Source organism: Clytia hemisphaerica, unplaced genomic scaffold (genome assembly GCF_902728285.1).
Source record: "Clytia hemisphaerica strain Z4C2 unplaced genomic scaffold, Clytia hemisphaerica genome assembly, whole genome shotgun sequence".
Classification (NCBI taxonomy): Eukaryota; Metazoa; Cnidaria; class Hydrozoa; order Leptothecata; family Clytiidae; genus Clytia; species Clytia hemisphaerica.
In genome coordinates, this window is record NW_027103289.1 from 231138 (window position 1) to 248352 (window position 17215).

The 17215-nt window shown below is 33.2% G+C and overlaps 1 protein-coding gene across 1 annotated transcript; it reads right to left on the bottom strand.

The window, feature by feature from the left end:
• Positions 1 to 10200: 10200 nt before the first annotated feature.
• LOC136809173 (uncharacterized) lies at positions 10201 to 15073 on the bottom strand. Its single transcript, XM_067065694.1, has 9 exons — positions 14169 to 15073; positions 13256 to 13486; positions 12904 to 13143; positions 12642 to 12718; positions 12293 to 12498; positions 11821 to 12156; positions 11385 to 11543; positions 10974 to 11169; positions 10201 to 10786 (listed from the first exon to the last, which is right to left on the bottom strand). Exons 2-9 carry the CDS (start codon positions 13480 to 13482, stop codon positions 10467 to 10469), a joined length of 1761 nt encoding a protein of 586 aa, XP_066921795.1. The 5' UTR covers positions 13483 to 13486; positions 14169 to 15073; the 3' UTR covers positions 10201 to 10466.
• Between the last annotated feature and the right edge of the window lie 2142 nt (positions 15074 to 17215).

Genomic DNA, 17215 nt, shown 5'->3' on the forward strand with positions numbered 1-17215 from the left:
TTCAAAAAACCAATACTTGCTCTCCATCAACGTGTTTATTTTTCAAACTAGCTCATAAATGTACTCGCAAACATTATAATAATCTGCGGGAAAGTGTTCGAGTAAATGACGTAATCATTATTGTATCAAGACGGGGGTTAGTTGTTAGTTTAATTTGCGCTATTAATTTATTATTTTATTTTTCATAATTTCAAAAAGAAGATTCTATTTTAATCATATTTGTTTCCTGGAACTTTCAAGGTTACCAGAGCAATATTTTATTAATTCAAAAGTTTCCATCAGACAAGTTTACTTTTTATACTACCCCCGTCCTTGACAAGTATTTCTTCGAATATACAAATCGTTTTTCTTTTCTGTGGCCAGCTGTGGCTGGTGAATTAAAGACAGCTCGGAACATACAAATCATTCCTGGAAAGTACCCTACTGGAGTGGAACGGGTCAATTTTTAATAAATCTGCTGAATCAAAACATCAAAATGAGCCGTTCACCTACAGTAGGGTGTTTTTCCAGGAAACATCTTGATCCGAGCTGGTTTTAAAAAGCTCTGAAAAAAATTTACCCGGAACGCCTCCAAATTTCCAGCTGGCTAACTCAAGGAACGGCTCAGAAAAAAAGAAAAAGAAGCTACAAATCGTCCCAGGAATGGCTTCAGATTTCCAGCTGGCTGACTCAAGGAACGGCTCAAAAAAAAAGAAAAAGAAGCTAGAAATCGTCCCAGGAATGGCTCCAGATTTCCAGCTAGTTGGTTAACGGAACAGCTCCAAAATTCCAAAATCTACCAGCAGTTGTGAAAAAGTTCCATAAAATCAGCCTGGAACACGTGTGAATTTCCAGCTGGAGGATTGTTACAGAAGTTTCAAAATTTTTCCAGGGAACGGCTATGCATTTCCAGGAGCAAACTTTTTGAAATTTTCCCGGAACGCCTAGGCCATTTCCAGCTGAGGGGGGTCTCCGGAACGGCTTTTCCATCATTTGCCCTCGGTGGCTGCTTTCGAATAAATCTAATGACACTAACGAATGATCCGGAAAAACAACTCCGGGTAGGCTAAAAACAAGCTGCGACAAAAAAGACTCCGGAGCATACCCTGCGAGTGCATGTTTTGCAGGGGTGTCGCACCGCCCCTGCAACACAATGTTTATTGAATTAAGATAATAAAACACATTTTCTTTCTTTCGGTTTCTTTCGTTGAAAATAATAAACAAATCTAATAAATAAACGAACTTTACGTCATAACAAATAAGGTGGTTCAAAAGTAAATTCTTTAGAGAGCAATTACTTCCATATAAGGAATAATAACAGAAAAGAAACACTTTGCTTTCATTAATTTGTGTGCTCTTTTTATCTTTGTACTAAAGCTCCATGTTTCAGCCTTCTTTGAGAAAACCTTTTGAATTTTCGAGGGTTTTTCACAAAATTTGCTCCTAATTTTTCTAAAGTCATGACATGACCCACCTTTGAAAGAAAAATATTCTCCATTTCTGTGACTTTGGGACCCTTTGGGAGAGTAAGCTATAGATTTGTACCCCTTTGAGGGACTTTGAGGTATAAAAAAAGGTACGCTTATGGCTCGCACATATCGGTCACCTCTTTTGGCTGAGTAGCCTCCCGGATCTTCAAAAGTGCTCCTTGCATCTCATATCATAACATATACATACTTTTTGCCACCGCTATGCTTATAAAGAGGGCTGCTCTGAACCTGGAAGAAAATAATCTTTGGGGAATATCGGAAAAGTGAGTTGTGCAGTTCTTTTCAATTTTGGGATTTTCGGCTATTTAGTCATTTCCAAGGTATCGAAAAAGTCGCCTTTTTATTTTTTAGAATCTCTGAAAATTCATCTTTTAGGTCTTTCTAGCGACAGAAAATATGAAATTTCCTGAACTTTTAAGAAGACCATAAAATATGAAATTTCAAATTTTGAAAGATCTAAATATATCAACTTTCTGATATTCTCAAAAATTGAAAGTTCAAATTTCCAAAAAAATGGGAATGTCACTTTCAAAATTGGAAATTTCTGGGAACATGAGATTTTCAAAGTTTGGAAATTTCGGAAAGACAGCTTTTCACCCAGTGTTGTTTCTTTCTTTTCTTATACGAACATAATTGGATTTATTTAACATTTGAAGATATTTTGTTCTTATTTGATATGCTGTTTTCACTTGATCACTCATCTTAATAATTATAATTTGAATAATGAATAATTATAAGCTATGAATTTTTACATTTTATAAACTTAGGCTTAGCTTATTACTTATATGCTATGCTTGAATTCACTTTATTCATGCTAACAAGGGTTTGTTAAATATTTTAGTAACCTGTGAAATCCATATTTATAACCTAGTACGTAGAGTATTATATATCGAAGTGATTGTTTGAGTTTTACTTATAAATCTTAGATCTTATAAATCTTATTAACATAACGCAGGCCATCTTCTTAAATGTTGTATCCAAGAAAGGCTTTAGAGGGAGTTTAGGTAGGCTGTTAAAAAATTTATTAAAAAAGAATATTTCAAATTAATATACAAGATTTTATTAAAGAAATTTTTTATTGTACTTAAGAGTTGGTAGTATATTGTATTAATAAATGGTTCCTTCATTTTCTATACTGCACATTGGAATGTTCTGGGCGAAAGAGTTAATTTAAAACGTTATTAATTGAGAAAAATACTTTCAATTTATATATAGTTTTTAATTATATAAATACGTTCAATTTATATATAGTTCTTAATTATATAAATCTTTTTTCATTGTTAGAATTGAGATAAGTATGATCTCTTCCAAATTAAAAAAAGGTTGGACTAAAATTGAAGTCAACTTAAAAGAGACTCCTTTGGTATTCTTGATGGATTATCAACTTTTTTTGAGTTGACATTACTAAATAATCAACACAATCAACAAAGAATAAAAAACCAAAGTCTGGTACTATTCTTTTTGTGGGATTTCTCTTACAAAACACGTTTTTTTATAAGAATAGTTCACTTTGGCTGAGGGTGAGCATTCTTCTATTTCTAAACAATAGGCCTATTGTTCTAATAGAGTTCTTATAGAGTTTTCTTATAAAAAATAGTGTGTATGTCAAGGCCAATTCACTCAAACCATGGTGTATTTTTTTTAAGTTTTGCTCGTCATAATCGTTTTGAACTGTTACTCAACTTTATATGTCAAGCTTATTTGAATATTTCTATTGCTTCACAAGTTGCTTAGACTCTTCTTTTCATTGTCTATTATTTTTTGTCATTTCAGTGTAATTAATTAATAATGTTTAAATATGGTATACATGTGGCATCCTGCAAAATGGCTGTTTGAATTTGGCTTCCAATAAAAGCAAGAAGTAAGATTGTGGTTAGTGAAAATTTAGTTGCAAGTACTCGAACACTCGAAGCAAAAAAGTAAGTTTTTTTTCTTATACAGGCTCTGAAGAAAGGCCAACATTATAGTTTAAACATAGCATTGTCTTTTTCATTGAATAAGCAAAGTGTAAAATTATAATTTACAGCCAGCTCACAACTCTTATCTAGTATTGACAGATTGACTGAAAAATTGCTATTTTACAGACCGTAGATTTCGGTTTTGGTCTGTAAAATATCCACCGTTTGATGAATTGATATGAAAGTTCTCAAAATGAAGTAGTTTTGTGATCTTAATATTGGTGCTTAGTTTGAAGCTCTAGCACTGAGAACTTGCAAGTTTTGAAAATTTAGATGATTTTCAGACATTTTTGAATCTGGTCTGTAAAATACACCAGTGTCTGAATAAACTTTGGAAACATCAAAATTTGGATTCTTTAAAAACTTTTCATTCAATAAATTTTCAACATGTGAAGTCTAGCTAAATTCTATTGGCTAGAAAAGTTTCCCTGTGAGAAAATATAATGGTATAATGGAGGCTTCAAGTGAATATATATTGCCTAAAGAGGGCGGGAAATTATAATTTACAGACCAGCCCATAACTTTTAATGTAGTGAAGGAAATTTAGCCAAACTTTGACCAGAGTTAGTGGATGTAGATTATTTTTGAAATATTGAAAGATTTGACAGAAAAAATGGCTATTTTACAGACCAAGAGGGAAATTTCGTTTTTGGTCTGTAAAGTACACATGACATATTGAAATGAAATTTTGCAAAATGATGTGATTTTATGATCTTAACATTATTGCCAAATTTCAACTTTGCACCACTGGTAGTTTTCCAGTTTTTAGTGTCATGGTGAATTTCGGACATTTTTCATTTTTCATTCTGGTCTGTAAAATACGCCATTGTCTGAAAATTGAAACATCTAATAGCTAATTTCGATCTTCAAATGGATGTACTTTCCAAAAATGTATAAGAAATATTCTCACTAAAATTTTCACAAAATGGCCTCTATGGAAAAAATTATTATTTTAGTCTGCAGACAGTTTTTAGTAAAGACCCTTATTTCGAGTATGCAGACTTATTTCGAGTATGCAGACTTATTTCGAGTATGCAGACTTATTTCGAGTATGCAGACTTATTTCGAGTATGCAGACTTATTTCGAGTATGCAGACTTATTTCGAGTATGCAGATATTTCAAGTATGCAGACTTATTCCAAGTATGCAGATATTTCAAGTATGCAGACTTTTATTCATACTCGATTTATATATTAGACTATGTTATAGTCTAAGACGAATCACTATCTAAGAAAAAAGCCCAAAGCCGAAGAAAATTCGCAAACGGGTTTTTTTGCCGAAAAGAGTTTACAGTCGGTAGAGTTGCCAGTCTTAGACTATACGATTTTGGCGCAAAATACAAAAACAGCCAAAATCGTATGAATTTTAGTTTCTGTATGCGAGGCCAGCCGTGTTCGGTATTCGAAAAAATCAAAACAAAATAAAAACAGGCGGGAGAGAGAAACTGAGATTCCAAGAAATAATATCTTTCTTTTTGGATACCCTCTCCCTTTTATTCCCTTTATATTTTCTTGGAACTACCTTTCTTTTCTAAGAATAACAAATTCTTATCAACAGTCATTTTTTTTAAAGTGTGTAATTTCTTTGCAACAAGAATATCTAGCTACCATAAGCTTTATAAGATTCTTTAAAAACATGAAATCATACAAGTTTGTTGTTTTTTTTTTGTTTTTTTGCCTGAGGATTATAATCCTTATTTTTATTCCTTTTATATGAAAAAGTCCATTTTAAGAGAATAAAAAGTTCTAGTATCTTACCACACCACCATTGCTCAAAGACAAAAGCAAACATAAAAATTATTTAAAGTATAAATGCTTGTAATTTGTGACTTTTATGTTGATAAAAAACATACAGTGGATGAAAAATCTCATGATAATTTTTGCAGGGGAAGTAAAAAAGTCCCAGCTTGTAAATTGTAAATAGCTTTTGCAGTATGTCGATCTTGCTTTGATTTGAGCTTGAATTTCTTTCTACCCAAAAAGTTTTTGAGACATTGAAAAAGAAAAGAGGATGAAAGGAGAATCATCCATGTTAAGAAATCCCAAGAAATTATAAAGTTTAATTGAAAAATACCAATCAGTAGTATAAAAACCCTAGTAAGGAAGATTTAAAATGACACTAAATTTCTTATATGAAATAACTGAAAAATAGGTATATAATTCTACCATGATAAACTATAATGATTCTAAACTGTTCTCTGACGCAGTACCATATTATAGTCTCGACTTATTCCAGAAGGCTGGTGTAAAATAGCCTTTTTTTCAAAGAGGCCACCCTGTTGAATAATTATGTAGTCCAGCAGAAAAACAATGATAAAACCATGCATAATTATTACAATGTGCATGATACAGTAATTATGCATGGCTCTATCATTGTTTTTATAAATAGCTGGACTACATAATTATTCAACAGGACGTCCTCTTTGAAAAAAGGTCTATTTTCCAAGGCATAATCTCAAAATATACCAGGGTGTCAGTAAAATATTCCAGGTCATAATCCCAAATTGTACGAGGACGTCAAGTGCAATATTCCAAGTCAGCAAGTCATAATCTCAAATTGTACGAGGACGTCAAGTGAAATATTCCAAATCATAATCCCAAATTGTACGAGGACGTCAAGTGAAATATTCCAAGTCATAATCTCAAATTGTACCAGGACGTCAAGTGAAACATTCCAAGTCATAATCACAAATTGTATGTGAGGACGTCAAGTGAATATTACAAGTTATAATTCCAAATTTTACTAGGACGACAAAGTGAAATATTGCAAGTTTTATCTCAAATTATACCAGGGCGTCAAGTGAAATATTACAAGTTATAATCCTAAATTATACCAGAACGCGAAGTGAAATTTTGAAAGTTATAATCTTAAATTATACTCAGACAGCCAGGACGTTGAGTGAAATATTGCAAGGCATTTTCTCAGCAAATAATAATACCAGGACATCACGTGAAATATTGCAAGTTGTAATCTTAAAAATATACCAGGATAGTGTGCTAAATATTTCATTTTGGTATTGTGCTCTCTGCAAATTACTGCCACACATGTTCTCATTATTTTCCCATGCGTACAATTTCTGATTCTTACCTAAAAAAATTTAGAAAAATAATCTGATAATTTTTACAGAGTACCTAAAAATTGAATTTTCAACTTATTGTCTTTGTAGACTTCAGTTGAAAAATCATTTTAAAAACAATTTCTACAAAAGAATATACTTGACTTGAGGAAAGAGTACACTAAGTTATCTTGTAGTCTACAATAAAACGAATGAACCAAGAAGAAAAAATCCATAAAGAGATGGATTCACAGAAAAACCACAGCCATTTTCGTCTTGTGTCTTCTTCCACCAGCGTGTTTTTGATCGTTTGAACCAAGCTCGGCCTTTAAACTTAGGCAGTTTTCACCACGGAGCGACTAACCAGTCTCACTGGTTGACTAACCAGTCTCACTGGTTAGTCCAAGCAAAACCGCAAAATATTTTTTATGCCAAAGAGTTATCGTCCGTTTCTTCGAAACTCTCCCGCCGATTTTTTCCCGTATACCGCCATAACGCCCATACCGCCATATCTTCCCGCCTTTACTATCACTGTAACGGACGATAACATCGTCTATTTATATATGTGCATACTTATCTCGAGTATGAATGTTTCCTTGCATACTTGAAAGATATGCAGACTTCTTGTCATACTTGAATTTAAGTATGCATATTTCGCTTGCAGACTTGCCTTCAAGTATGCAAATTTACTCATACTTGAATCATACTTGTTCATACTTGAATCATACTTGTTCATACTTGATGCATACTTGTTCATACTTGATGCATACTTGTTCATACTTGATGCATACTTGTTCATACTTGATGCATACTTGTTCATACTTGATGCATACTTGTTCATACTTGATGCATACTTGTTCATACTTGATGCATACTTGTTCATACTTGATGCATACTCGATTTTTTCATAAGGGTATTGACGAAAAATGGAAAGCAATCGAAAAGCAATCCCGAAAGCAATCTCAAAGCAATAATTGGATGGCTTTTGGAAAATATCCTGGATGGTGTATTGATGCCTTATGTTTGTTTCTCAAAAAAGGTATCCACAAGGTATCCCGGATTGCTTTTAAATTGCTTCATAACAAAGTTCATAAAGCAATCGAAAAGCCATACAAATTAATCCCATGATGCTTTATTTTTGGACACATGTTAAAGATGGCAGACAGTCATCAAACTTTGAATTCAACAAGTTTGGGTTAGTCAGTCAGTCAGTAAGGACAAAACTTCAATAAAAAGTGCATACTTTTTCGCAATACTAGATTATAGATATATAGATGCACCAAATCATACAGCAAATCAAAAAATAAATTTGTAAGTATTCTAGTAATTCTCGAAGTATTCTAGTTTCCAACATGAGATGATTTTTCAAAAAATATTCTAAAAATCTGTGCCTAGGCTGGTCTAGTTCTCAAATCTTTTCAGCAGTAGTTAAATAATACGATAATAATAATATGGATTTTTGAAAGCAGGTTACCATCCCGTCTTTTGAGTTTTCAATGTTGACTCCCTTCAGTGTTCAATGGAAATAGAATTAAAGTAAAAGCGAAGGTCTTTTCAGAAACAAATTTAGAGTAACTTACACTTTGTTTGCGTTTGGTGGTTCTTAGTGACACTAAGGGTTGTCTTCTCTTTTTTCATTGAAAGAAATATAATTTTCAAACTAATGTTCTCATGCAGCTATTTTCGCTATTTTCTCTAAGAGCAGCTCCTCGCATTTGTGACTCTCTCTGGAACTGGACTTAATTGTTTATTTTTTATTTTTTAGAGATTCTAATTTCGAATGTTCGAATCAAAGTTAGATGGTGTCTGAATAGCTTTTCTAAAAACATCTTGAAGACAAAACACATCCATAAAGCATCCAAACTTGATATTCCAAAAGCCATCTGAGTCGATGGCTTTGAAATGGTTTTTTTGTAATCTGAAAGGTATCTGAGCTAAACCATCGATAAACCATCTCCCTGGATAGCTTTTCAATTGCTTCAGAATAGTGTTTTGCTAATAAATTTTTACAGATGTCTTTCTAATACCTTTCAAATTGTTTTCATATAAAATCAAGTTTATGAAGGAAGAGTAAAACATGGTTGAAGGCAAATTACTAGTGCAAAAAGGAAGACGCACAATCTCAAAGGAAAAACTCCTTTACTCTTTTAAAAATCCCTTTTATCAAAAAGTCTAACATCTAGACAACCGTTGATGTTTCTCAATTCAATGTCTAAAAAACCCGGGGGGGGGGCACTCAAGATAAATGACCTACCAGACGTTCGGCCCTTAAGGGTAGGTTCTTCATAGTTCAGCTATTGCACTGTAAGGGTAGGAAATTACAAAACTGCACTGAACTGCACTGTAAGGGTAGGAAATTGTGATAAAAGGCCAATTTTTTGGTAAAATTGGCACAAAATTGGTCAATTTTGGAGGAAAAATTCCACATTTTCTTGGAAAATTGCAAAAGCTTTCGCCCTTACGGGCGACAAATTTTGAAAAAGTGCACTGTAAGGGTATGATTTTCCATGGAAATTCACTGCATTGTAAGAGGCCCCCCCCCCCAGCGGACCCTCAATACACCGTTTAGGAGTGTCGACTGCGCACGCGTCAAGCCAATTTTCCATTGTTTTGATTTTAGCGATCACGGAAAATTCACTCTCCTCCGCAAAAAAACGGTAGGTAAACATCTGGTTCTCATAAGGAAACATAGCAGAAAAACGGTAGGTAAAGAAAAAAATTCACAATGTTTACATTCCTCTAACCTTTCACAGTACTAAAGTGCGCATTTTTACCTACCATTTTTACCGGGCCTCTGCAATGGAGTACCGTGAAATAGCGAGACTCCTAAACGGTGTATTCACGCAATTTTTTCTCGAAATTCACGCATTCACGCAAATTTTCCTCGAGTTTCACGCAATAATCCGATTTTTCAGAAAATCGGGAAATTTTGGGAAAAATCGGGGAAACATTGGAAAATCGGGAAAGCAACCCATAATTGGTGGAAAAAAAGGGAAAATTCACGTATTCACGCACAAAATAGCCCAGATTCACGCATTCACGCAATCAAAAAGTGGATTTTCACGTTCACGCAAGTTTTTTCGATTCACGCATTCACGCATTTTTTTTTCAATTTTCACGCATTCACAAAGCCGAAAATGCCCATTCACGCATTCACGCAAACCGCACGGATGTTATCTCGGTGAAATTCAGTCTGCGCATGCGCGAGTTACTAACGAAAACATTCAACAAGAAGACAAAATGGCGACTGGCCGAAAAATTGAAGGCTGTAAATTTTGAAACTTTTGGCTTCTCTATGGAGAGTAATATGGAAGTTTTTGGTCTATATTTTGAGACATTGATTCTTGGAGTCGATCTGAATAGATTTTCTATTTCAAAATATCGAAAACTCAACTTCGTCTTTCTAATTTCAAGGTCTTAAAATTCTCCACTTTTTCAGCCAAAAAACAACAATAGTCTTGATAATTCTCAATAACATTAATTTCAAAATTTTTCAACTAAAATCCTTTCTTTTTGAGTATCTCAATATGTTTTTTTGCAAATCTGTCAGATCAAAAATTTCCTAACATTTTTTAAGGGGGAGTTATAGCTTCAGTTTTCATAGGTTGGTTTCTCCTTAAAAAAATCAGACTTGACTGTTATATTCCATCAAATAATCTCTTTTTTAGTAGCTTTCAACTGCATTCTATGTCACAATTTTGATGATATTGATTGGAGTAACTTGTAAGTAGAAAAATTCACTATTTATAACATGAACAGGCTTAAAAAATTGAATTTGACCTTTGTACTGTAAGTACAAAAAAATATAAATATAATCATGAATGCAAATTTAAATTTTATATATACATTATGAACAAGTGTACAATTTTGATAAAAAGTGGATTTTTTAAAGATAAATAAATATATACTAGGAACTGTGAAGGATATTCAATGTAAAAATTTGTTGTGTTGTTATAATGCTTTAAAATCAATAATATATATATATTACTCTTCAGGTTTATGTTTTCGCTTGCGTGTTGGAGGTTTTGGAACAGTTACCCGAACTTCTGGTGCAACTCGGAGGAGATGCTGCTCGACCATGGTCTGTAATCGTTTTTCAGCAGGTTTGTGAGATGCATATGTTTTTCGAAGACTATTGAACTCTGGATGAATACTCTCCGCACCTTGTTCGCCATACATACCAAGACCAATACGCCACTTTTTGATGAACTTTAGAATGTGACACTCGAGCATATGAAGTTTGATTGTGATTGATTGTTTAAAGTTATCACGGTAGTGCACAAAGAACTTTTTGATTGCTGTATCTGAAGAAAAAGACAAGGATCCTGGTAAGTGGAACTTTTACTATACAAATTTCCAATATTAATTCCCCTTTTTAAAATCACCAACCAAAGAGACATTATGGTTGGTAAGGACAGAATTTTCAATGTTTAATTTAAAGCGGGTATTCAAAAATAGACAATCATACTGGATATCACAAAAAAAACATACCTAGCTGCTGAATTTTTTCATCATTGAAATAATCAGATGAGTTCATGAGTCGATGACAAACACCATAATTATCCATCAATTCTTTAAATCTCTTGCTGATATCACATGCACGTATGTGGGCAGGGGTGTCGATCAAACCAAATTCATCGTAAACTAGTTTAGGAATGCTGTGACATAGCTTGCGAATGTTTTTTTCCTGAAAGATAGAAGTTTTAAACATTGTAAGTTGATTAAATTAAATTTGGTCTTACTTCACATCATGAATTTCTTAGGTACTTGGTAGGATATGGAAATTAGCTCCAAGCAAAATTTTTGATATTTTTCATGAAAAAGGGCATTTTTACGGTCTTTTGCATTTATAAAATTTTCAAAAGGATTTTTATCAATGTATCTTGGACTTTTGATACGTACATGCAACATTTTATGAACATCGTTTCCTATAAATGATCTTCCGTGATATGCCTGTCTTTGAACACCAACCGATTGTAGAACCTCGTCAAGTTTTCTGTAGCAAGGACCACAACTGGCATTGATTGTCAATTCGTTCTCTAACTCGTCAATCTCTGCAAGCTGAAAAGAAAGTTAAAATATACCTTTTTGGAACTAGCTTTTTTAGTGGTTGAAAAGAAAATCAGAAAATTGAATTTCCTAGGAAATAATTTTTTTCAATTTTGACCTTTTTCGGACCAACTTCATTTCCCTAGGGCTTTTGAAGAATTTTCAGAACATTTTATCTGACTGGTTCAAATCTCAAGGTTTTTTTTGGAAAATAAAACTGTGCAAAATGCAAAAATTAATTCCCCAAAAATTGTTTAAAATGTTATAATATAATTATAGCTTTTATTACCTTCTTACAGAGTACTTCATTCAACATGTCTATTCTTTCATTATAAATTGTTCTAATCCTCTCTTCTTCATCAGGGTTATTGCAAATATTTACTCTAATTGCTTCTTGAACAAGACAAATTTTGTCATGACAATCTTGGGCATTAAATTCAAGATTTTGGATTTTCTTAAGGATTTCCACATTTTTCAAAACATCTTCACGTGTGATTTCAGTATTCTCGTCTTTTTCTGCCAGGTCTCCAAGGATCTCCATGTCTAACAGTCTGCACTCATCTTCAAGCATGTTGAAAATTTTAAGATAAGTTCCAAGGCTGATGTGGAGTGCAGGAATGGCAACCTACAAAAAAAGAAAATAATACGTCTATCAATAAACATTGGTTGATCGGTTCCTGCGCTAATAAGTCCAGTCCCACAAATAATAATTATAAAAGATCAGTCTTATAATGAAAATAGAATTATTTGGAATTCTATACCTGATCAAGTGGAATATTTACAATAGGTTCATGAATAACATTGTCAAATTTCTTTGCGTTGCCAATGATCCCACCTGCCGCTTCAAATTCTTCTAATTTTGTTCGCAAGGTCTCAAGTGTTCGTTCTGTAATTAATTTTGATTGATCTGCAGGACATTTTTGAATTTCAGAGTAAGTTGCATTGCAAAACAAACAACAGTGACGCCCTGAAAAAGGATATTAGATGATTAAAAATTTATTGATACTTGCTTTTTCCTTTAGAATTCTGATTTCTTTCATTTAGGGAAAATAATCATAAAATAAACGACAATAACTTTTCACCAAAATTAATGTTGGTACAATTTCTTACCACTGGCTCCAGTAATTCCATAAATTGAGGATAGAAATTCATAGTCTCCAAATAAAAACATGCGGATTTTCCTTCCTCTGAAAATAAATAAAATAAAATAATGTTTAAAAAAATATGAAAATTTATGATCGAAAAAAAATTTCACGTATAAAATTCAAAATGATCTAATTCTTGTTTTTATTTAGGTGTTGAATGATCATACTGATGATGATGATGATTTTGGTTTCAATACACTCAAATAAAGAAAAATCTGGTAAGTCACCTCCATTCCATTTTCTGGATTTCATCTATTGTATCTTTGTAACGATCCATTGATAATTTGATGTTTACACGATAGTCCTTCGCCTCAAAAGTATTGAATACGATTGTATTCTTTCTGCTGTTAGGACAATCAGTATTGCAGCATTGGTAGGAGAATTTGAAGGAACCACCACCATGGTCACCTCCAATTTTTAGGTGAAGCTCATCTTTTATTGTTGGTTTCTCGACGAATAATGATGTACTGTATGGAAGAAAAGAGAAAATAAATTAAATTGAAATAGAATTAGCTAAAAATTTTTTACTTTGGTATTTGTAAAACAAGTAATATTTTTGTACAGCCAAGGTGCACATACCTTACAAGAGATTCAAGGTATGCAAACAAGTGTCCTTTCAGGTCATCAATGTATGCCCATGCAGCTTCCAATTGTTCATATTTGCCTTTTAAAATATTCCCAGTCTTCTTGCATCTTTTTGGAAATTGGAAAGGGGCTAGCTTGCAAATCACTACAGCAGCTACTATTGTGTGCATAATCTCTCTCTGTTTGCGTTCCGATTCAAATGTTATTTTGCTTTCCCTCATCCACCTACAGTATAAAAGCAAAAAAGATAGAAAAATTAATTGTTAAATTGAGAAAATATTTCCAGAATTTTTCAATTCAACAATTTGAAACTTTTATGCACCCATGGGGTAATCTGCTCTATGTTCTAAACATGACTTTAAACAGGGATACTGAAATAATGTGTATATGCTAAAGTAAACTGATAGATTTCTATCCTGGTTGTTTAATGTTACTGATATATAATGCTAATAAACTGGGAAATTCAGTAACCTTGCTAATTTCCTCAGTGTTGCCCATGGTATTTCTAAATCAGCCTTCATAGCAACAATTGTTTTTGCATCAAAAACTCTGTTACCAATGATCTCTTTTTGTTCAAACAACGTTAACGAATTGACAAAATGTGCTGTCTGATTTGTGCTGTCTCCATTGCTGACAAGACTCAGTAAAGTTTTAATTGCTGCATTTCTAAACTGGATTGCACGACGACAAACATTCTTCTTGATTGCTACCGGGGTTGATACAAGAACAAGAGGCTTAAAAAGAAAATAATAATCTATATTAAACAACAATCCACATTGAATAAATTTTTTTACTTTCTCTTAATAAAGCTTGAAATTTTGTCCCCATTTATGTCATGACATGACAAAAATTTTGCAATCAATAGAACTTAAATTATCAAACACATTCTCTTTTTTAGATTGCTTACCCTTGACCCACCAGTGTTGAACGATATTGACTTGTCACATGATTGGGATAGTTTGGTTTTAATTATGTGTACTGCAGCTTCTTCATAATCTCGTGGAACCTTATCACCGGTAGTTAACGAGAATACATCCTTCAGTTTGATTTCAGTAGTTGATGTGGCTGGTTTTAATCTGTTTATGATATCAATTGTTTGTTGAGAAAATATGACACCTGATGGGGAGACCAATGAAGTACATGATTGACATGGACATTTGCATTTTTCAAGTTCATGACCTTCAATGTGACTCAGTAGACACATCAAACATACTACGTGCTGACATGATGATACCAAAACTGGCTTATCAAAGAGTTTTTGACAAACTGGACACTTAACCAAATCTGTGAAGTCATTTTGAAGAAAGGAAGTCAAAGGAATATCATTGTAGTCTGTTTCTTTCAGAGAATCTGGAATCTGCTGGATCAAAGCAAGACTGTTGTTACGTGCCCATATCGTGGGAACTGGCGATTTTGATGGCCGTCCACCCTGCTTTTTGGTCTTCTTTGGGCGACCTGGACTATTTCGTGAAGTATCAGCTCTTGAGCAAACCCAACAACCATCATCAGAGTGCAAGGGCCAATTTATGACTTGATGTTTTACCGTAGAACCCCGCTTTTTGATGGCATTCAGCTGGGCACAGCACTTGAGGCATATATATTTTGGATGTTTACGATCCTCATCTTTTCTAGTTTTAAGGTAGAAACATTCCAAAATATCTTCGGATTTGCTATCCACCAAAACTCCATCATTAAGAATATTTTCCCCACAAATTCTACACAGTCTTTGTAAATTTTCTTGATGAGGATCCACCATTTTTCCGGCAAAACGAAAGTGAAAGTATGGGTTTTGTTTTGGTTGATAACTTGTCTAAAAAAAATGTTAGGAATATAAAATATATATTTTTGAAAAGCCAAGAGGTTGTTCTTTTCATCTCAAAAAAAAATTATACAAGAAAAATTTCCTATCTTTTGTTTTTGAGAGTTGAATAGAGTCAATTTTGGGCTGTCAGAGTAGGTAGAGGAATCAGGCTTGTATTTATGTTTACATAATCTCTAGGATACAAAAAGTTATATAAAAACAAACCTTGGTCAAACTGCTTCAAATAAAACCATTAAGAACTTGAGCTAAAGCTAATAAAAACAAAATCAAGGCTGTGAAACCACAGATGTAAACAAAAAAATCCAGCTCCCCATCGCTTCCGAGAAGGATGAAAACCACTTTCGTTTTCTCGCGCACGCGCAAACTGAGTTTCGTTTTCAGCGCCCAGCTTAACATCCGTGACCGCTGGGGGGGCCCCATCGATATAATATTTGTTTGGTAAGATGTCTAGCTCATAATACAATATTTTATAATTTTCAATCAGCTGAGAAAAATTACTATAAAAATGAAAGATATTTGTTCAAAATTTTACTGGACCCATTCCTAGAAGAAGTGCCCATATCATAGGATTAATTTTAAAACTAACTTGCTGCTTTCACGCCTGTTTATTGAAATGTGTAATCTTTGTTATAATGATACTAAATCGTCAATTTTCAATTTTAATGTTTATGTTATCCATTAATATCGATGAAAACTTTAATGGATATCCAAAATGGTTTGTGTACCAAACAATCGAAACAGAAAGAGAGAAAACACACATTACAGTAAATGACGACCAACAGCCGGATTTAGATATTGACAAAAATTCGACAAAGAAATTGCAGATTTGTTTACCTTACCAAGGAGAAAAGGGTGAACTCGTTACCAAGAAAATGAAAAACTATCTAAAGAACTGTTTACCTAACACAGAAACTCGCGTAACTTTCAAAGGTACACGACTCAGTTCTAATTTTTCTATCAAAGATAGAATTCAAAATCAACACAAACATAACATTGTATATGAGGGCCAATGTCCCGATTGTGACGCCAATTACATTGGAGAAACCGAAAGAAGATTCTTAATTAGAGCAAACGAGCATGCTGAAAAGGACTGCAACTCACATTTGTTACGTCACTCCAAACAAACCGGTCATTCACGCATAAGCATGCAAAATATGAAAATTATTGGCTCGGGCTATAGAAACAATTTTAAAAGAAAACTCTCCGAGGCATTATTTATTAAACAAAAACATCCCAAACTCAATGTTCAAGAGAAATCAGTTCCTTTGTTACTTTTTAAATAGAAACAATTAATATTTTATCGATCATTTAGCACCTTTGTATTTATTTTAATGACTTTTTGATTGACCAGATTTTTTAACCTTTTAATAAAATTTTTTGAAACGAATTTCATTTTAACTGAGGATGATGCTCGGAGAGCATCGAAACGTCTTATAATAAATTTTTAACAAAATTAAAAAATGCTTCTGTTAATTTTTATCATTAAGTTTCTGGCCCGATTGAACATATTTTTACTTATTTTTACTATTTTATAGTATAAATTTACCTTTAGAGAAGAAATTTTCAGGTTTTTTGGTGTCAACAAACACAAAATCAAATTCTGTGAAACATAACGAACTTCCGCTTGGAAATTTTACCCTTTAAAATTTGTATTTTGAGGCCAAATTAGGCAAGATTTTGGACGAAAAATGCCCTCAATCGTGAAATTAAATTCCACGAAATTTTACATTTGGAGGCCTGAACCGCGAAAATCTCTTCCCATGAAAATTTCTTCTCTTAAAAGGTAATTTGTCGAATAGTCTAACTCTACTTTTTTCAATTTTCAATCTGTATAAAATACGATACTAGAAGTTGTAAATTAAACAGCCCATAGGAGTAATTTTCCGTTTCAACGTATCGAGTTCCTTTCTTTCTAACTTTATTGAATTCGGAAATCCATCATTCGAGATGTAGAGGGTTCAGTTGGATTCTGTAACGAATAAAAATGAATACTAATTAGTAAGTAAAACAGGTCCAAAATATAGCCATTTACAGCCTTAAAATAGCCAAATGCGCGGAGCTTTAAGGGGCTTCGCTCCCTGAACCCCCACCAGGGCTCTGCCCTGGACCCGCAGGGGGGCTTACAGCGCCCC

Coding starts and splice junctions, on each gene's coding strand:
- LOC136809173 (XM_067065694.1), bottom strand. CDS start 13,482: ATGAGGGAAAGCAAAATAACATTTGAATCGGAACGCAAACAGAGAGAG. Junction 11,544..11,820: donor ATGAAGTACTCTGTAAGAAG/GTAATAAAAGCT, acceptor CTTTCTTTTCAG/CTTGCAGAGATTGACGAGTT. Junction 10,787..10,973: donor TGAAAAAATTCAGCAGCTAG/GTATGTTTTTTT, acceptor CTTTTTCTTCAG/ATACAGCAATCAAAAAGTTC.